An 18104-nucleotide genomic window follows, 5' to 3' on the forward strand; every position below is an offset into this window, starting at 1 on the left:
GCGCTTGAAAGCACCCTATCAAAGCGTCTGAGTGTTGGGGAGAAATGAATAGTCCATAACCACATATTATCATAATTGATGTCGTGATTCATCCAAATGAAACGGGGCAATGAACTGGGGCAAGTTTCAAGGTACTTTGAGTAAACTGCCAGACTGCCTGTAAACATGAGGGCTGTATCGGGAAGTTGAAGATCTTCAGGGAAAAAAACACCCACTACGTTATAAAAAAATCTCATTGGAAATGCTGATCAAGTTGCCTTAGTAACAGTACTTTTGTCATTGTCTGTGCCTGCGCGGTGGTGCGTATGTGTGTATTGTTGGGTTTGTATTGTGGGTTGCTGAGGAAAGTACAATGTTTTTTGTGGAGTGGCAGGTTTCAACCACAACCAATGTGGTGGAAACCAGTGTGTGTGTGTGTGTGTGTGTGTGTGTGTGTGTGTGTGTGTGTGTGTGTGCAGTGTGTGTTTCTCCATTGTTTTCTTAACATCCTGTCATCAGTTATCTTTGCAGTTCACTGTATGCACTGTCACACCTAATCATAATAGATAACACCTCACACATAATAGGCGGCAATACAGGTCATGTATCCCTTCCTAGTTGCGTGTATATACCTTTATGCTCAGACGGCTGAGCCTAAATTATCTTCAGAGATAGGAGTTGACTCACATTCTGCAAATAGTTCCCAGACATCAGCCTATGATTATTCACATTGTTAATGTTTAGATCTGCCTGCTTACTGGAAGCTACATGACAATGCGAATGCTCATATTGGCCAAACATTGGGAAAACGCAAACAGACTCTTCACTGCCCGGTAATTTTTTATCTTCTTTATCGCCTTCTGCCAGGTGATATAGTTATAGAGTACCGTGGTGGTGCGGGTGAATTGAGGTTGAGCAGGCGTTAAAGTTGCTTTTGGTTTTAAATGCTGCTGCAGATTACACATTGAATGGACGAAACTAAAAGACACACGTGACTAGCATAACGTAACACTAAGGTAGTAACATGTAACCAACAAGGCTATAGTCTAGCCTTTCGCTATCCAATCCCAGCTTAACACTGACAGAGGTGAGGTTTAAATAGGCTATCCATTGACTCCACACCCATAAGCCACACCAAAGTCATATAGGAATCAACTTGTAATCGTTGTATGCTCAAAGTGGCAATCCCAAAGATCTCAAGGGCTTTCATCAGTGGGCCATAGACTCACTCACCATTGTGTTACCTCTTTCAGTGATAGCTAGTCACTCAGAATACTTGTATTTACATGAAAATCTTAGAGATTATTACTTTAAGCAGTCAAAACTCACAAATAGTTTATAATTACTAGATGATACATCTCTATTCATTCAGCAATGACATGCAACACACAGTTACAACAACAACAACAACAAACTGTACAGATAAGCTAGCAATAAGCACATATTTGCTGCATTTACTACTGGTTGTTGAACAGAAAACAAATGCATCCTATGGTCCATCTTTATTCTTGATATGCTATATCCATCCATATTCTTAATAATAAAAAACATAATAACATACATACTGATCAAATAAGTATTTTTATAAATAACCGCAGGTCTTTTAATGTCCTCGTTTTAGAGACAGCTTTAATCTTTTAAGCAACTGTGAACAATCCTGGTAATGCTCCAGTGTAACGATATTAAACACATTAAAAGTTTATTAAATTAAGCTCCCTCTCCACCCCTCCTCCCCCCTACCTGCCTCCCTCTCTGTCCTCTCTTTCAATTTCCTCATCCTCATAATCCTCATCCTCATCTTCAAACCGCTGTTTACATTTTCCACCACTATATCTTGTTTTTTTTCTCATGACACATGATACCCTATTCCCTCCTCCGTCTTCAATCTTTCTGTAAATTTGTCGCCTCTCCATCCTTTTTCCTCCTCTATCAGCCCCGTCTCTCTCTCTTTCTCTCTCTCGCCCTTCCTCTCGCTCACACCTCCTCACTCGTCTATTCTGGACCCGATCATAATTTCCTCCCATACCCCAGCCTCTTTCTCTCTCTCCTCCTTCTCCGGCATGAGCAGGACCCAGGGAGGCAGCAGCAGCAGCAGCAGCAGCGGTAGCAGTAGTAGCAGCAGCAGAATAACAAACAGCAGAGAGGGAGAAGAGACCAGACCCAGACAGAGACTTGCAGTGCGGTGATGTCACCCACTCAGACGGCCAGACATGATCGGCCTGCACAAATGGCCGCCGTCTTCCCCGGGAACACACAGGAGGCACAGTGCCTCGCACTCACTCCCTCACACACAACACACACACACACACACACACACACACACACACACACACACACACACACACACACACACACACACACACACACACACACACACACACACACACACACACAGTCCCTCTATCTCGGGCTCTCTCTCTCGCTCTTCCTCTCCCCATCACTCCCTCCCTCTCTCTCTCAACCTCCCTCTCTCTCAATCTCTCCCTGCCTCTCTCTCTCTCTCTCTCTCTGCTCCCGCTCTCCTTACTTCTCTCCCTCTCTATCCCTCTCACATCACTCCCTCCCTCTCTTTCTCTCAACCTCCCTCTCTCCATCTCTCGCTGCCTCTATCTCTCTCTCTCTCTCTGCTCCCCCTCTCCTTATTTCACTCCCTCTATCTCCCACTCAGAATCGCTGCCTCCCTCCCTCTCTCTCAACCTCCCTCTCTATCTCTCTCTCCCTCTCTCCCTCTCCCTCTCTTTCTGCCCCTCCCTCGGTCTGAAATCCTCCTCTCCTCCCAGTGGAATGCATGATATGGTTTGAAAAGGAAATATGTTTCGGATTCGCCATGAGCAGAAAACTCGGCTACTGGCACACTGAACATGTCGCTGGCCTCGAGGTGATGATGTCATCACTGTTATTTTCCCACGCCACTGAGATGATTTCCCAGTCAATGTCGGGTCTATCGAGGGGGTGTTTTGTATAGTTATATCTAATGTAGAATGACGTTTTGTCCATGTGCTTTGTTTTCTTGTCCGCATCACTATCTATGTCTATCTATTTGGTAAACACACCCCCCACACACACACACACAAACACACACACATATACACACAAAAAAATGAGGAAACTCATATGCACCGGAGGCCTGACATTCATTTCCCGTGTTCTTCTACCTACCCAGAATGCATTACTCTGTATCTCTTCTGGCAGGGCAACGCTCTGATACAATCCCACTGAATGTTTCATGGCTTTGGTAGAACAGCCTCTGCATTCTTCTAGAGTGTATCGTAAGAGGTGCCCATTCACTGCTCGGAATGAAAAATGCATACCATGGGGGCTTTGGGATCCAGGGAGGTGAAGCATACAAAATGTTTATTTTGTTTGAATTATTTCATTTTCAAAAATCGAATGCAACCACAAGTAGAACAGTCAACGAAAGAATGCAAAGGACTTCCTCCCTATAACCCCCTTTGCTTATCAGGAGGCCTCTGAATGGAGAGACCAGACTGTTTGGACGCAAGGGGAACAGCAGCAGTTGCATGTTCCGTTTAATATTCATGTGACCTCTGGCTCACTGAATTTAGGGAACCTTTTAGGACTGCTTCCTATTATAGAGGCAGCAGAGAGGCAGCAGCAGCAGCAGGCTGGGGGAAAGGAGTAGGCGGCCGGGCAGGGCAGCAGTGAGAACAGCCTCTGCTATTGTGAGGCTGCAGCTTTGTTTGGACTTCAGCAGGTGGGATTAACTGGAAGAAAAGGCCGGCTCCCCAGCATGTGCATGCAAAAAGACACACAGACACACACGCGCACACACACACCCATAAACATATATCCACACACCTGCAGAAGCGCATTCATGCACACGCACACATGCAAAAATACACACGCACACGCATACACACGCATACACACGCATACACACACACACGCATACACACACACACATGCACGCACACACACGCACGCGTACTTGCACACACACACACACACATACACACACACACACACACACACGCACACACACACACACACGCACACACACCCACTGATGTACACGTACATATATGGAGACACAAAAGCAACACAGAGACATCTGTGCATACATTGAAACATGCGTGAACACATCCAAGCACACTCAACGCTCGCATTTCTCTGCACAGACACACGTGACGATTAAAACAGCAAAGGGCCTTGATAAAAGGCAGAATGATAAAGAGGTATGAAGGGCGTGTCTGGGAGCAAGCTGTGGATCTTTATAGTGAATACAGAGCCAGCGAGACGGGGAGCGGGTCAGTGTCAAGAGAGGGGAAAACAGAGACACAAGAACTTGGGGGGGAGGTGTGTAGAGGGGGGCATTGCTGCATTGTTTCAGTCTCCCATATGCTGTGACCAAAGTGATGAACACTGGGGCCCCACATGACCTGGGGCCCCTGACGCCTGCTGCCGCCAAGGCTACACCACCTTCACCCTACAAACACCTCCATCAACATCAGCACCATCGCAGACATCCTCGCCATCTGTCCCACCACCATAACCATCCCCTCCACGCCCACCAACAAAACCTACCGACTGCAGCACCTCCAACTCACTACACCGTCCCCTACACCGCCTTCGCAACCACCACCAGCTACACCGCCCTCACAGCCACCACCACCACCACCACCACCACTTCCGCGTACACCACCATTACAACCAACACTACTACAGCCACCACAACCACCACAACAAACCCTCCTGTCCCCATCCCCCCCACCACCTACAACACAATCACGACCACCACCACTACCACCTACACCACCATCACAAAGACCACGACCACCACCTACACCTCTGTCACCCCCCCCCCCCCAACTATCACCATATCCTGCATCTCCTCGGTTCCTCCCATCCACCCAGGGGCTCCTCCACACAACAAAGAGAATCGGGGGTGGATGGTGAAATAGGGGGCTGCTCATCTGTCAACCAGACGTGGTGAGCCTAGTAGGAGGGGGGGGCCCTATTCATCCACCCTGAATGACGTTATTCAAATAACTGATCCCGGGTTCACTTGTGCGTGTGGTGCGGTGTGTGTGTCACATTTTTAGGCCCACACCTGTCTCTTTAAGCGCAGCTTGCGTGGCTGGGCCTGACAGCCAATAGGAAGCGAGGAGAGCCCCGGAGAGACAGAGGAATGCGTTGGTAGGGTTCTCCTTTTATTTCTCAAAACACACATGAAACGACAACTGGTGGTTTCACAAGCACATGCTGTTCATCGACGTTGTCACCAACCGGTTGTGATTGATCATGCGTGGAGTCCTCGGCTGGTTTCAGTTCAATATGAAACAAGGAAGCATGAAAGTATTTTGACGCGATCATTGGAACCTCATTTCACTTTTAGAGTGGAGTAATAAAAAAAAAAATAATAAAAAGTGTAAGAACTCATGAAAGAGGAATGTAGCTTTATTGTTAATTCATAGATAGTGTAATACGTGAATTATGGGTATTGGTTTTTATTTGGTATTTATTTAACCCTAACCACTAGCTGGAGTAGTAGGCTTTGCGGTTTCCCCAAAAGTTGAATTCCAATCAACATGTTTTCTATTGGTGTGTGAGGCGGCATGGACCTATTGATAGGCAGGTAATAGAAACCATTAAGACATGATGACACATGAGTTAATCAGAAGAGAATTCAGAACAACTGGTGCTTGTCTAGCTGGTGTACAAGTCATCTGCTCTGTTGTAGTCCACAATGTTTAAGGTGTATTCTAAAACTGCTTGAAACTTTTATTAAACACTTGCCAGGTTTTAATTTAAAAAGCATAAATAGTTTTCTGCCACATAGATACGGATCAAGAAACAAAGATTTGGCATTGGGGAAAGAAACTGTCTACACTACAATCAATTATTCATAATTAGTCCAACAAAAATAATGATATATATATATATATGTATAAACATACATAAATGTGTAAACAATATATATATATGGTCCCATTTCAGAGTTTGAGTCATTCTAAGATTTCCCTGTGTTCTTGTGTATCACTTTTGTATGCTCATTCATTTAGAGTCAGACAGACAGCTAACTCGCTTGATACTGACACCCACAAGATACACACACGCCAACGCATTGAGCCATAGACACACACACACACACACACACACACACACACACACACACACACACACACACACACACACGTGCAAACATTATTATATAAATATAAACTGCCATTCATTTACCTCAACCACTCCCAACTGAAACTTGCATGAATTTGTTGAACTAGTGCAGGTGTGCATGTAAGAGAGAAAGAAAAATAGAGAGAGGGTGTGCTAATGTTATTCTATCTGTTTATATGTCTCTCTGTCTATCTGTCTGTCTACCTGTCTGTCTGTCCATCTGTCTGTCTCTCTGTCCGTCTCTCTCTCTCTCTAAAGATCCAACCGAAGTCTTTGTTTGTCTACTTCCTGTTAAAGTCTATCGCTTGCCTTGTGACAGAGAAGCCGTTAGAAGTAGTCAAAAGACATAAGAGCAAGTGATGGGACCCAAGCTATATTTGGGAGCGTTCAAAGAGAAAAAAGGGGGATAAATAAAAATAGGCATGACGTGATTTACGTCATTTGACACCTTTTATTCCTGGTCTTGTGAAGGGTCTTACAGTTATACAGAATGCTCTAGTCTATTGACTCGTTGAGGGATGGAGACTGTGTGTTGAATGCTACAACTTTTGGGTTAATTATGACAAGGAGAGAGTTTTGCATGAACAAATCTGCTCCTTGTTGGAGATTCTTTCTGGTCCTAAGCACAAACGCAAGCACACACATGCACACACATGCACACACAGCATCAGCAACATCATATTCCAACTCGAAATGAGGGGAACTTTGAGACGGTTTATCCTGTATTACAGGACTGACCTGTTAAAGCCTGCGTGTGTTTGTTTACGTGTATGTGTGTGCGTGAGTGTGTGTGCGTGTATGGGTGTGGGTGTGTTGAGAGGGGGGGGGGGGGGGGGCGGGGGTGAGGGGAAGGTAGGGTTCAAAGGCACCCGAGTTATTGGGAGTGTCCTGATTAGTGACTCATTAGGCCTGAGGGCTTGTTTGTACTCTCTCTGCTGTTGTCATACATGGTTTATGGTTAAGTACAAATTGCTAATCTTCTTTTTTAATGGACAAGTCTCAGCCTTGTTTTAAGTACGTGTTGGTTTGTTGTTGTATTTACCTATAATACCATCCTCTGCTGTACCAATACTCATTATTTGAACAATAGCAGGACGAAGAATAGCATGGGAGAAAGAAATAGCACTTAATCACAATATGTATACTTTATCCTAATAGGTGAGCTGGTCCCGAATTAGGCCTTGACTAAAATAATACAAAAGGGTTAGAGTGACAGAGAAAGGGAGAGGGAGAAAAGGTGGATAAAAAATACACAAAAAAAGAAAGTGAGGACAAAAATATGGATGCGTCAACATGAATATACACACACACACACACGCACACGCAGACACACACGCACACACACACACACACACACATACACACACAGCCACACACACATACTGAACTGGAATTTGCGTGTATTTTCTTTGTGTGAAGCCCTCAAAATGCTTGTCTGTCTGCAGTTTTTCTCTTCAGCCCAGGGATGTGTGCCCTTCGACCCCCTGCAGCCCTCCCCCTCCCGCATATCCTGGACAGCTGTGACCAGGGACCTGGCTAGAGAAAGGGACCCATCTGCCATCTCCCTTCAAAGGTCAACGCTCTGTGTGTGTGTGTGTGTGCGTGTGTGTGTGCGTGTGTGTGTGTGTGTGGGTGGGTGTGTGTGTTTGAGAGAGTGGCTGTGTAAATGCATGCATGCAGCACATGTGTGTGTGTGTGTGTGGGAGGGAACCATGGCTTTCTTTTAATCTCTTTTGTTGCGTTCTCTCCGTCTCTGGCACACTTCTGAGGGCCATGGCTGTTTTAAATGCAGACGGGCCCTTTGTGTATGCCATGCACGCTTTTTGCTCATTTGCATTCACTTGGGTGAAATACATGTTTACGTTGAATGGAATTATGACTGTGGCAGATTGACCAACTGTCAGTCCCACAAGCAAAATTGATAGAACAGATAATAATTATATTGTGAAAAATAAAAATAGATATCCCATTTATACAGTAAGACCAATTCTAAGTTCTCTCTTGTCTTATTAAACATAGGTCTTTATCCATCCAAAGCTTTGATATGAGTACAAGATGTACAAGACTATTTGGTATATCTGTTCTGAAGAGAGTCATTGCCCTCACAACACTGAAGTTATAACTTGACTGCTGGAAGCAGAGCCTAATTAGCCAAGTTCACTAGCTTACATGTCTGGATATAATGAGCTAGGAGCCAGTATTTCGGCTGAAAACAAGACTGTCCAGGTTTATCAGTGAAATCCACTATTTTGCACCCAACTCAATATTCAACCCCCTTTATGAAGGTTAACCCTGAATAAATCCTCAGCAGTGTAATCTTGTAGTGACAATGAGAATCCTTCATCAAAGCAACAATATGTTTAGCATAAGATTCATACTTTATTCTTGATACTTTTGTTTTTGTCTTATCTTAAACAACTTGATTTGGAACCGCATCAGAGCCAAGCAGGCCCAATATGCCTTGAGTTTGCTCCAACAAATGTAAACCCTGCAGACACTATAGGGCAATAAAACTATAAGAGTAGAGAAGGAGAGAGAGAGAGAGAGAGAGAGCGAAAGAGAGAGAAATCTGATCACTCGTTGCATAAAAAGGATTTACAATGGTAACAAAGGAATTCTCTCTGCACTGGATTAGTAAAGATTGTGCACCCTATAGGCCTACTTCTCTCACTGCTTCTGTGAAATGTGGGAGGTGTGTGTGTGTGTGTGTGTGTGTGTGTGTGTGTGTGTCATCAGAGGGACATAAAAAAGGACCCTGTTCATACAGGTGTCAGAACCAGCACCTTAAACACAGCCTAGTGTGGCTTGTTACTTTAAATACAGGTCTGTTTCCTTTAGTTTACCAGTGCCGCAGTTTAGACACACAACTAGTGAAAGCAGCCCCATGGTGTTCTAGGGGGTATTCTGATAGATCTTAATGCAACACTGTTAAGAAGCAGCACCTCTGTTTTCTGTGCCCCGGGCCCCCGTGGACAGGGTCAATAACGGTGTTTAACTGTAGTTATTTAAGGACATTGGCTTAGAACGGTTGTGCGCTGTGCGATCAGTGTCAATTAAATGTAATTGTATTGCAAATACAAGGAGAAAGTTACAATGGGAGCTGACAGACAGACCTGCAGTGCATCTGATGCAACCTGTTGAAAGTGTTTCGAAGTGGCGTATGGCCAATGGCTGTCAAAAGCACAACCCTAATTATATAATTGTTTTTTCCAATGGAAAAATGCTGAATGTCATAATCTTTTTGTTGGTTGTTTTGGGAACTGCATTAATACTATGTACATGAATTAAACAGTGGAGACTAAGTGTGTCCTTTATCTTTAATAAAAGACACACCACACACACACACAGACAGACAGACAGACAGACAGACAGACAGACAGACAGATAGACACAAAAACAGACAGAGACACACACACACACACACACACACACACACACACACACACACACACACACACACACACACACAAACAGATACACAGATACACACAAATGCACTCACACACACACTTACACAATGAACCGAAAACAGTTTCTGTTACAGTTTTAGTATTAATCATCTGCCCTGTGAGTGTGTGTGCGTGTTTGTATATGTGTGTGTGCCTGTATGTGTGTGTACATGTGGATACACACCCCAGCGTGAGATTGGACCACAGCATACCTTAAATCTTGGTCATGGGGCGTTTCCTTACTACTTGTCAATTTTCTGGCCGATATCCTAGAAGTTCCCTAATTAATGAATATTTGAAAGGAACATGTAAGGTGCTAAATGAGCTGAAAACAAGCCCAGGTGTTTCCAAGAAAATCAGTACACCATGGGAATGAAATTTGTGTTACATAATTGCGTGTGTTTCAATGAAATTGGCTCACCATACTTTGCTTGAGCACAGAAATTACAATTTTAGGAAGATAAGAGTTGAATGTAAAAGGTGTAATCTAGATGTTTTAATGATTTGTGCCTCCATTCAGTGACAGTATTTTAAAAGAGAGTCTGAGACTTACAGGAACTTGGGCGTTACCTTGCATACCTTGTGATGTATAATGTTTGCCAAGCCTTAGTTTGGAGTGAGTGTGGGTGCGTGTGTGTGCATGTGTGTGTGTGTGTTTGTATGTGTGGTTGTGTGTTAGTCATGATGGCAGGGAACTTCAGAATACAGGAAGTTATTTATTGTGGTATTGGACTGTGTGTTTGTGTGTGTGTGTGTGTGTGTGTGTGTGTCTGTGTGTGTGTTTGTGTGTGTGTGTGTGTGTGTGTGTGAGTTTGAGCAGGTTTGGTTGGGGTGAGAAATAATGGATCAATTGAAAGGATGAGAGGGATTGAGAGAGAGAGAGAGAGCGAGAGAGAGAGAGACAAAGAGAGGGAATGAAATATGGAGGACGGAGGGAGAGAGAGAAAGATAGAGAGGGAATGAGAGAAGGGGAGCAAGGGAGAGAGAGAAGGGGGGCAAGGGAGAGAGAGAGAGAGAGAGAGAGAGAGAGAGAGAGAGAGAGAGAGAGAGAGAAGGGGGAAAGTGATACGGTTAAGCAGCTGAGGGCAGTTTGTGAAGCACTGGGTGATGTGTGAGGTAATTGCATTTGGAAGTGCGTGCATGTGTGTGTGTGGGTGTAAACATGTAATACCATTCCTTTGCATCCGTTGTTATCTTGATTTGAATGCGGAAAAAACCTTTATGCCTCCTTCTTTGCTTCCCGCTCTCTCTCTCTCTCTCTCTTTCTCTTCATATGTCTCACTAATAGCTAGTTCTGCTTGCAAGGATGTCTTCCCTCTGCCTCTCTATTATTTCTTGTGTCACACTTCTATTGTTCTGCTTTCAAATCTGCCCAAAAATACACACCCTACCACACACACACACACACACACACACACACACACACACACACACACACACACACACACCAAACACACACACACACACACACACACACACACACACACACACACACACACACACACACACACACACACAACCACACACACACACACACACACGCACACACAAACACACACAGAGAGACAAACCCATGATCTCTTATCTTCTGCAGTGTTTGCTAAAGGCTGCAAACAGCAAAGCGGAAGCGGGTTTATCCTGTGGGGTCCGCCCATGCACGTCTGTCACTGTACAGTATACCCACTTGTCAGTCACTATCGCGTTGATTATCACATGACTTCTATCAGACGGTCCTCTTTGTGTAAATGTCCTTATCTGAAAATAATATTGATAACCGTTTAAATATTCTGAGGATATGATGCATGCTAACTCATGTTCAAGGTATTGCTTAAAATACAGAACAGGATGAGGACTCTTGCATAATCGATCTTTGGAATAAACGGACACAAATGTGTGATGCGTTCAAATGATTCCACATCATCTATTTAGTCATCCTGTCCTCTATCTCTTTTTTTCAGCATAGTCCACGTCAATGTGTGAGCAAAGTAACAGACCAAAAGTGACTTAAGCTCAGCCCTAATAACTTTGTGTGGTTTTGTGGGTTGGAAAGGGAAAGCATTATGAAGTGTATGGTGTGACCTTCTTGCATTCTGCTTCCTTCACCGCCACACTGTGTTGATGCTTTCAGGTGAAAGCGTCTCGTCTGGAAGGAAGGTGGAGTTGTTGTGGTCTGGGCATGTTTGAGATCTAAGAGCTGAAGAAGGTCACAAGAAAATGAAAACCTTTCCATTGACGCCATAAAAGTTTTGGTACTTTGTACCTTGTGGCCTTTATATTGACGCGCTGCATTGCGCAACCATTGTTTTTATTTCCTTTTCTTTACCGTTTTTCAAGTCTGTATTTTTTCCTGAGAAATCATGCACATTAGTTAAATGTACACACGGCCAGCATCATAGTCTCTGTGCCTGCGTGTATCCTGTCCCCACCTCTCTCTTTTGAGCTAGGGTTTAGGCCGAGAACACCAAAAAAGGCTGTGGCTGCTTGCTGTCTGTTTAGCCAGTGTTAGGCCTGGGCTTTGCCAGTCAAATGAGAGACCAACAGATGGCTGGAATGTTGGAAATACCAGAGATCAGAGGCACCGGGAGATTAGAAGGGAAACGGAGAGCAACCGCCTAAATAAGGGGTGTAAACAGACCAACATTGTGGATGTGCTGGAAGCTGGTATATATTTCCTGTGTGAGTTTTTGGGTCTACATTTAGTTTGTTTGTGTGTGTGTGTGTGTGTGTGTGTGTGTGTGTGTGTGTGTGTGTGTGTGTGTGTGTGTGTGTGTGTGTGTGGAACAAAGATTGAGAGAGTACTGTGTAAGTAATTATTTTTGGTACTTTCTGTATTTGTGTGTGAGTGTGTGTGTGTGTGTGTGTGTTTGTGAGTGTGTGTGTGTGTGTGTTTATGTGTTTGTGTGAGTGTCCGTGTGTGTGCATGTGTGTGTCTGACCAGCTGTTGGTTAACATCCTATTGTCTCCACCACTGCCCCATCTGTAATTCACTTCATTGATGGGAGAATGCTAGTGGGTCTTAACATGAACTATGATTTATAATGGCTATATTTGATACCTGAAATCCCATTTGAATGACTTATCTGAATATGAAAGGCATCCAATAAAGGTAAAGCATAGCGAAGTAAATGATAGCATAAAGCACAGCAAACACTTATGTGGGCTTATGGAATATCTGGCATAAAGTTGGCCGCCAACTTTAAAAAACGTTCTGTGAATAAATCAATGGTCTGGGGCTTTGTTAGCCTTCGAAACAGACAAATCTGCAAGCTCTTGTTTTTTTTTGTTCTGGCATATGCACATTTTTGAATTTGTGTGCCGATGTCAGGCTATCGTGCTTCATAGCGCTGACAGATGATCCAAGGTAAGGGGGATAAGCGTTGAATGCCTAAATTAACATTAAATGCTTAACTGTCAAGAGACTCAAAAACAACAACCAAGCCTTTATAAACCAAGGAGAATCTAGGAAGCATCTGTAGTTGTGGCCTCTTGTTATATCATGACATTTAGAGCAAAAAGTGCCACGGAAGAACACAGAGTCCAAGGTAACTGAATTAATAAAACGATTTTATGGATTTTAACATTGTCACTGATGGATTTTTTTTTCGATATATGATGTTCAGTGGTTACTTTCAGACTCCTAGCACTCACCAGCCTCACTAGGCCTTGGGTAAGAGAGCTTCGCTGGATAATAATAGTGATCTTTCTATCTCAAACTGCAGCTGGCTGCAGTGAGTGGTGCAAAGGCACAAGGCAATAGTCCAATATTCAAACAAATGAGAAAAATAAATAAACAAAAAAATGTTTCCCCAATTTTAATATCACATGTGTATTCTTATAAATAATAGTTGAATAATTGTTTATTTATTTGGCGGTCCCAACTCACTAATGACCACATTCTCCAAACATACTTCTCATATCATGACATTTCGCCAAACTTGGTCTAATGTGTGTGTGTGTGTGTGTGTGTGTGTGTGTGTGTGTGTGTGTGTGTGTGTGTGTGTGTGTGTGTGTGTGTGTGTGTGTGTGTGTGTTTACTTTGAAACATTGCATACAAAATTCAAAACATCATCTGGATACTTAGAACCCAAGTTATCGTTTTAATCGCTACTGATTATGCTCTATGCTGCAACGGCAAATACATGGAACTCCCTCAGCACAGCTGCAGAAACAAAGAGGACGCCAGACAGCTTTCTGTATTATACTTGGTGAGATGCTGCCCTCTTGTGGAACCAAGTAAAAACAAGAAAAAGTTCATGGAAATAGGCCCATTCATCCTGGAACTTGTTTCGGTCATCCAGCACAGTGCAACAGAGATCTTCATCAGAACATATCGGTCAGGTGGACATTTGAGTTTATGAAGTGAATAAATTGAAACACTTGCTTACTTGCAGAGGCAAATATCACAGTAAAATCAGTGGCCTATAATAACTTGCAAACATGTATAACATGTAGGCCTACTTACTGCACAAATGCTATACTCACTCACTGCAACCAATATTAAGTGTCGATTAAATATGTTTACATGTAGGAGCAAGGGCGAAGGAACCGGGGGGGACGGAGGGGACGTTTCCCCTCCAATATTGGAGACAGGCGCATTTGTCCCACCTAAAAATTATACCGGGGGGAGAAAAATATTTTATTTTATTTTGAAAGCGCAACACAGCGTCTTGTCACCGCTTCTTATTCTAAAAAACTGGATGATTGAGCGTGCAATTAAAGAATTGATTTGATATTTATCAGTTCATTACTGCCATTCAAAATGTGTTTTCCTTTACATTTACAAATGTATCTTTTTAGTAGAATAAAATATATTTGTGAATTTTTTCAGTGTAGTTAATTTAGGACATATTTCTGTTCAAACCATTAACGGATCTGTCAGGTTTCCGATATGTGTCCCCCCCAATGTTAAACTCATTCCTACGCCCCTGTGTAGGACTATATATGTTTTTAGTCAATTCAAACCTTCTGTTTTTGGAAGGGCCAAGTAATACGAATAGCGTAGCCTACTCAGTTAAACCTACAATCATCTGAACTCGTCAAACCCTGACTGAAATTGATTTAACAATAGAGCCATTTTAACCAATTGTGGTTGTTATGGATTATAGACACTATATCATACCTTGTAGTACATCTCGAAAATGTACTTATTCACTAACCACGAACCTCGGGACGCCGAGCTCCACAACGACCAATCAAATGCGATGGTTACTTGTAAACATTCCCGTGCTCTCACGTCTCGGTCGAGGGGCCCAAACATCACCTCCAGCAATTTGAGGGACAAGTGAGAGACCCCTGGTCGTTTTAAACATCTTTTTGTGCTGTGCGCTTTACAAAAAAAAAAAAAAAAAGTCACGTGTTGAAATCCCAGCTAGTCTGTCATGTGCTTTCCATGTCTTTTTCGGCTGTTATCAGCCGTCATATAAACAATTGGTGAGCCTGGCATGTTGACAGTAGGCCGGTATCTGATCGCCCGGGTTACACACACACACAACAACAGAAGATTGCGTTAAACTGATTGCCGAATGGTTACGGTGGATTGGCTAGCTAGCAACAGAGAATTGTAGGTGATTTTAATTTATACATAACAATGCTGATTTATGCTACACTTAATTATTATGGTTACTTGAACGTGCATGTGTGTGTATGTGTGTGTGTGTGTGTGTGTGTGTGTGTGTGAGACACTGTGTGTAAGCATTAAATGTTGCCCTTCTGTCCTTCGCTTTGTAGTATGTTCTTTGCTGTCCTCAAGTGACCTTGTGCCGGAATGGCAGGATTTCTGAGATACAATCGCGAGTCAAACCACCCAATGAAAGATTCAGAGACCATACTTCAAGAGGTACTGGTATCATAGCTCCCCTGCCCTTATACCTTCTGTATGTTCTTTATAACCGAAGTGCATCATATTGACGTTCTTTCATTGCGTTTTTGGAGGCTCTGACAGATCCGGTACTCTGTGAGTACTGTGGGGAGGGAACCCGGCCTAACTTGGATCTGACATGGTTGGACAAACCAGAGGTGGGGCGATTAATGAAATATTAACGCTTTCGACAACCGGGCAAAAGTTCACTAGAATAATGCTGCCCCGGCTTACTTTTGTTGTATCATCTTGCATTTTGCTTTACTTTCAAATTAAATTATTCTGTGTTTGGGTGGCCTCCCCGGCCCACAGAGATCGGGACAGTTCTGCTGTTCTCAGTTCCAGCTGCTTTGGGAGTGGCTCCTTGATCAGAGGTCACTGGATTGGACGATGCCTGACCCTGAGAGCCATGCTACACCCCACAAACAGCCAATAATGCGGGGGGAGAAGCTTTCTTATAAAGAGGCCAATCTAGAAAAGGGCAGGCATGTGTACGCCCAAATACCTTTGATACATTTGTATAATATTATTGGATATTTAAAAAAATAAATGTATAAGAAAATATTCAATTAAAAGAAGTTTCATCAAAGCAGTAACCACACATGTAATAACACTTTTAATGATTTAAATGATGCTGAATCTCTCGTTAGCAAAGCGGAAGCACAGGAAGCACAGCAAGCTTGCCATCATGCATCTGGCGATTCACCCGGAGCCACTACAGAGCCTTGTAAGTCAACAACATAACAACTTAAGCCATTGCTTTAAAGATTGTCTTCTCCACTCTGAGTAGCTTGCATGTGTGTCTGTGTGTGTGTGTTTCGGGTTTGACTATTAATCATTTCTCATGCCGCTAGATAACACGGCCTCAAATGCAATCCGGTACAGACACTCCACTATGTGTGCTGGTAATGCGGGCTGGACCGTATACCCTGAGTCACACACAGAGATGCACACAAAAGCAGAGGAACCAGAGACAGAGGTGGAGATGTGTTGTTGTGAACACGACCAAGGGAAGTTTGGTTTGCATCCTCATCAGGTATGTCCTTTGAACAAATCTGCTGATTTTCTGTCAGTTCTATAAGGAAAATGGCCCTAGAAGTTATTCTGACCTTGTTGGTATTAAACCATAAACAATTCCAATCGTCTCTGTTTAGTAGACAAATAAATAAGAGATGATGTGAGCAATTAGCATTGTATATGTAAAAGGAGAATACAGCGCCACACTGTGGTCGGAGGTGGAACTATGCTCTTATTTGTCGAGCACTTTTCCGAAGTTTTAGGGTTGCATTATGTACAGCTAACAATTGTTGCTCTTCTCTTATTTACATATACAGCCTGCAGCTGGATTTCAACAAAGAAATTACTCCAGTGGAATGAAATGTCTCACTGTGTTTCCAGATGGGTCCTTGCAAGTCCTGTATCCTTTTGTAAGGGAGGTATACACATTTCCTTCATATTTATATATTTTAGTGGCCCTCGTGTATTCAAGGATAATTAAATATACATTAGATAAAAGGGAATAAAATAATTTCATTTTCTGAGGGCATCACAATCCTTATAGCCATGACAATAGTTACCCCTCTGGCTGTGTGGCCCTGGTGGTTGTGGTCACTGAAGCAAATGGGAGGGTCTGCATTGTTTACGATGACAACGATGTCTCTGAGCAACCAATCAGAGCTATGTTCCAGTCCGATGGCCGGGCAACGTGCTATAACAGCAATGGAAGCATCTGGTATGCAGGTGTTTTCCTTATGGTTATTACCATCTTATGATCTATGGCTACAGAGACTTAGAGGGGTAATAAGAGCTGTGTGTGTGTGTGTGTGTGTGTGTGTGTGTGTGTGTGTGTGTGTGTGTGTGTGTGTGTGTGTGTGTGTGTGTGTGTTGTGCTTGTCTTTACCCAACGTGTCACCAGGCTCAGCCTAGGTCAATCCGGAGGTCAGCGCTTGGACCAATCAGGAGCCAGAGTTCAAAGGTGGAGTTGGGGTAGCCTTGGCCTGGGTAGCCCCACCCCTCTGCGGCCACTCTTCCTGTCACTCAACAAGAATATCGGGGTTCGCGTACTTGGCAGAGACCAAGTGTTTGTCTCGTTCTTGTGCTGCGGTCAACAGGCAAGGTTCAGTGTTGGCATCAGCTGTGCACAGGTATCTACTTTTTTTTAAAACTTATTTATTGTATACCGCAATTAACATTAAAGGTGCTCTAGAAAGGATTTAAGAGATATTAGCTTTTAGTTATATCTTGAGCATTTCTGCTCTCTCTTAACTTAACTCTTGAATCTTACGCACAGCCCTTTAAACCTTTATCAGTCGTTGGTAGCCTTTCTGAACAGTTGTTTAAGTAACCTACATTCACATTCATCACCCTTTATGTTTCTAGTGTCAGGTGGATTGTATGAACATATGTCACAATCCATCCATCCGCTCAGAGGAGCTGTTTCTGCTGGCCGGGAGAATGGGAGTGTATCTGGCCATGGAAGGTCTCCGTTATTGCTTGAGAAGGCTTTCCAGGCACAAGCCTTTCAAAGCCCAACTGGGTATGCGCCGTCACTTGGGCCTCATCACGAAGCTGTTGGAGGCCAGTACCGCTGTAGGGATAGGGGCCAGCGACAAGGCCTTCATCCACAGGTGCCTTCAGGGCTACTTGTGATTTGTGTTCTCTATTACTTTTTACATTTCCTACGC

General features: G+C 43.5%; 1 protein-coding gene across 1 annotated transcript; it reads left to right on the forward strand.

Moving 5' to 3' along the window:
• Positions 1–16315: 16315 nt before the first annotated feature.
• On the forward strand, positions 16316–18069 carry LOC307085690 (glutamate-rich protein 6; the record flags this gene model as incomplete). Its single annotated transcript, XM_079750556.1, has 4 exons — positions 16316–16325; positions 17038–17152; positions 17336–17564; positions 17989–18069. The coding sequence occupies 4 exons, from the start codon at positions 16316–16318 to the stop codon at positions 18067–18069; spliced, it is 435 nt and encodes a 144-aa protein (XP_079606682.1).
• Between the last annotated feature and the right edge of the window lie 35 nt (positions 18070–18104).

The sequence above is a fragment of the Pollachius pollachius genome (genome assembly GCF_949987615.1).
Source record: "Pollachius pollachius genome assembly, chromosome: 14".
NCBI lineage: Eukaryota > Metazoa > Chordata > Actinopteri > Gadiformes > Gadidae > Pollachius > Pollachius pollachius.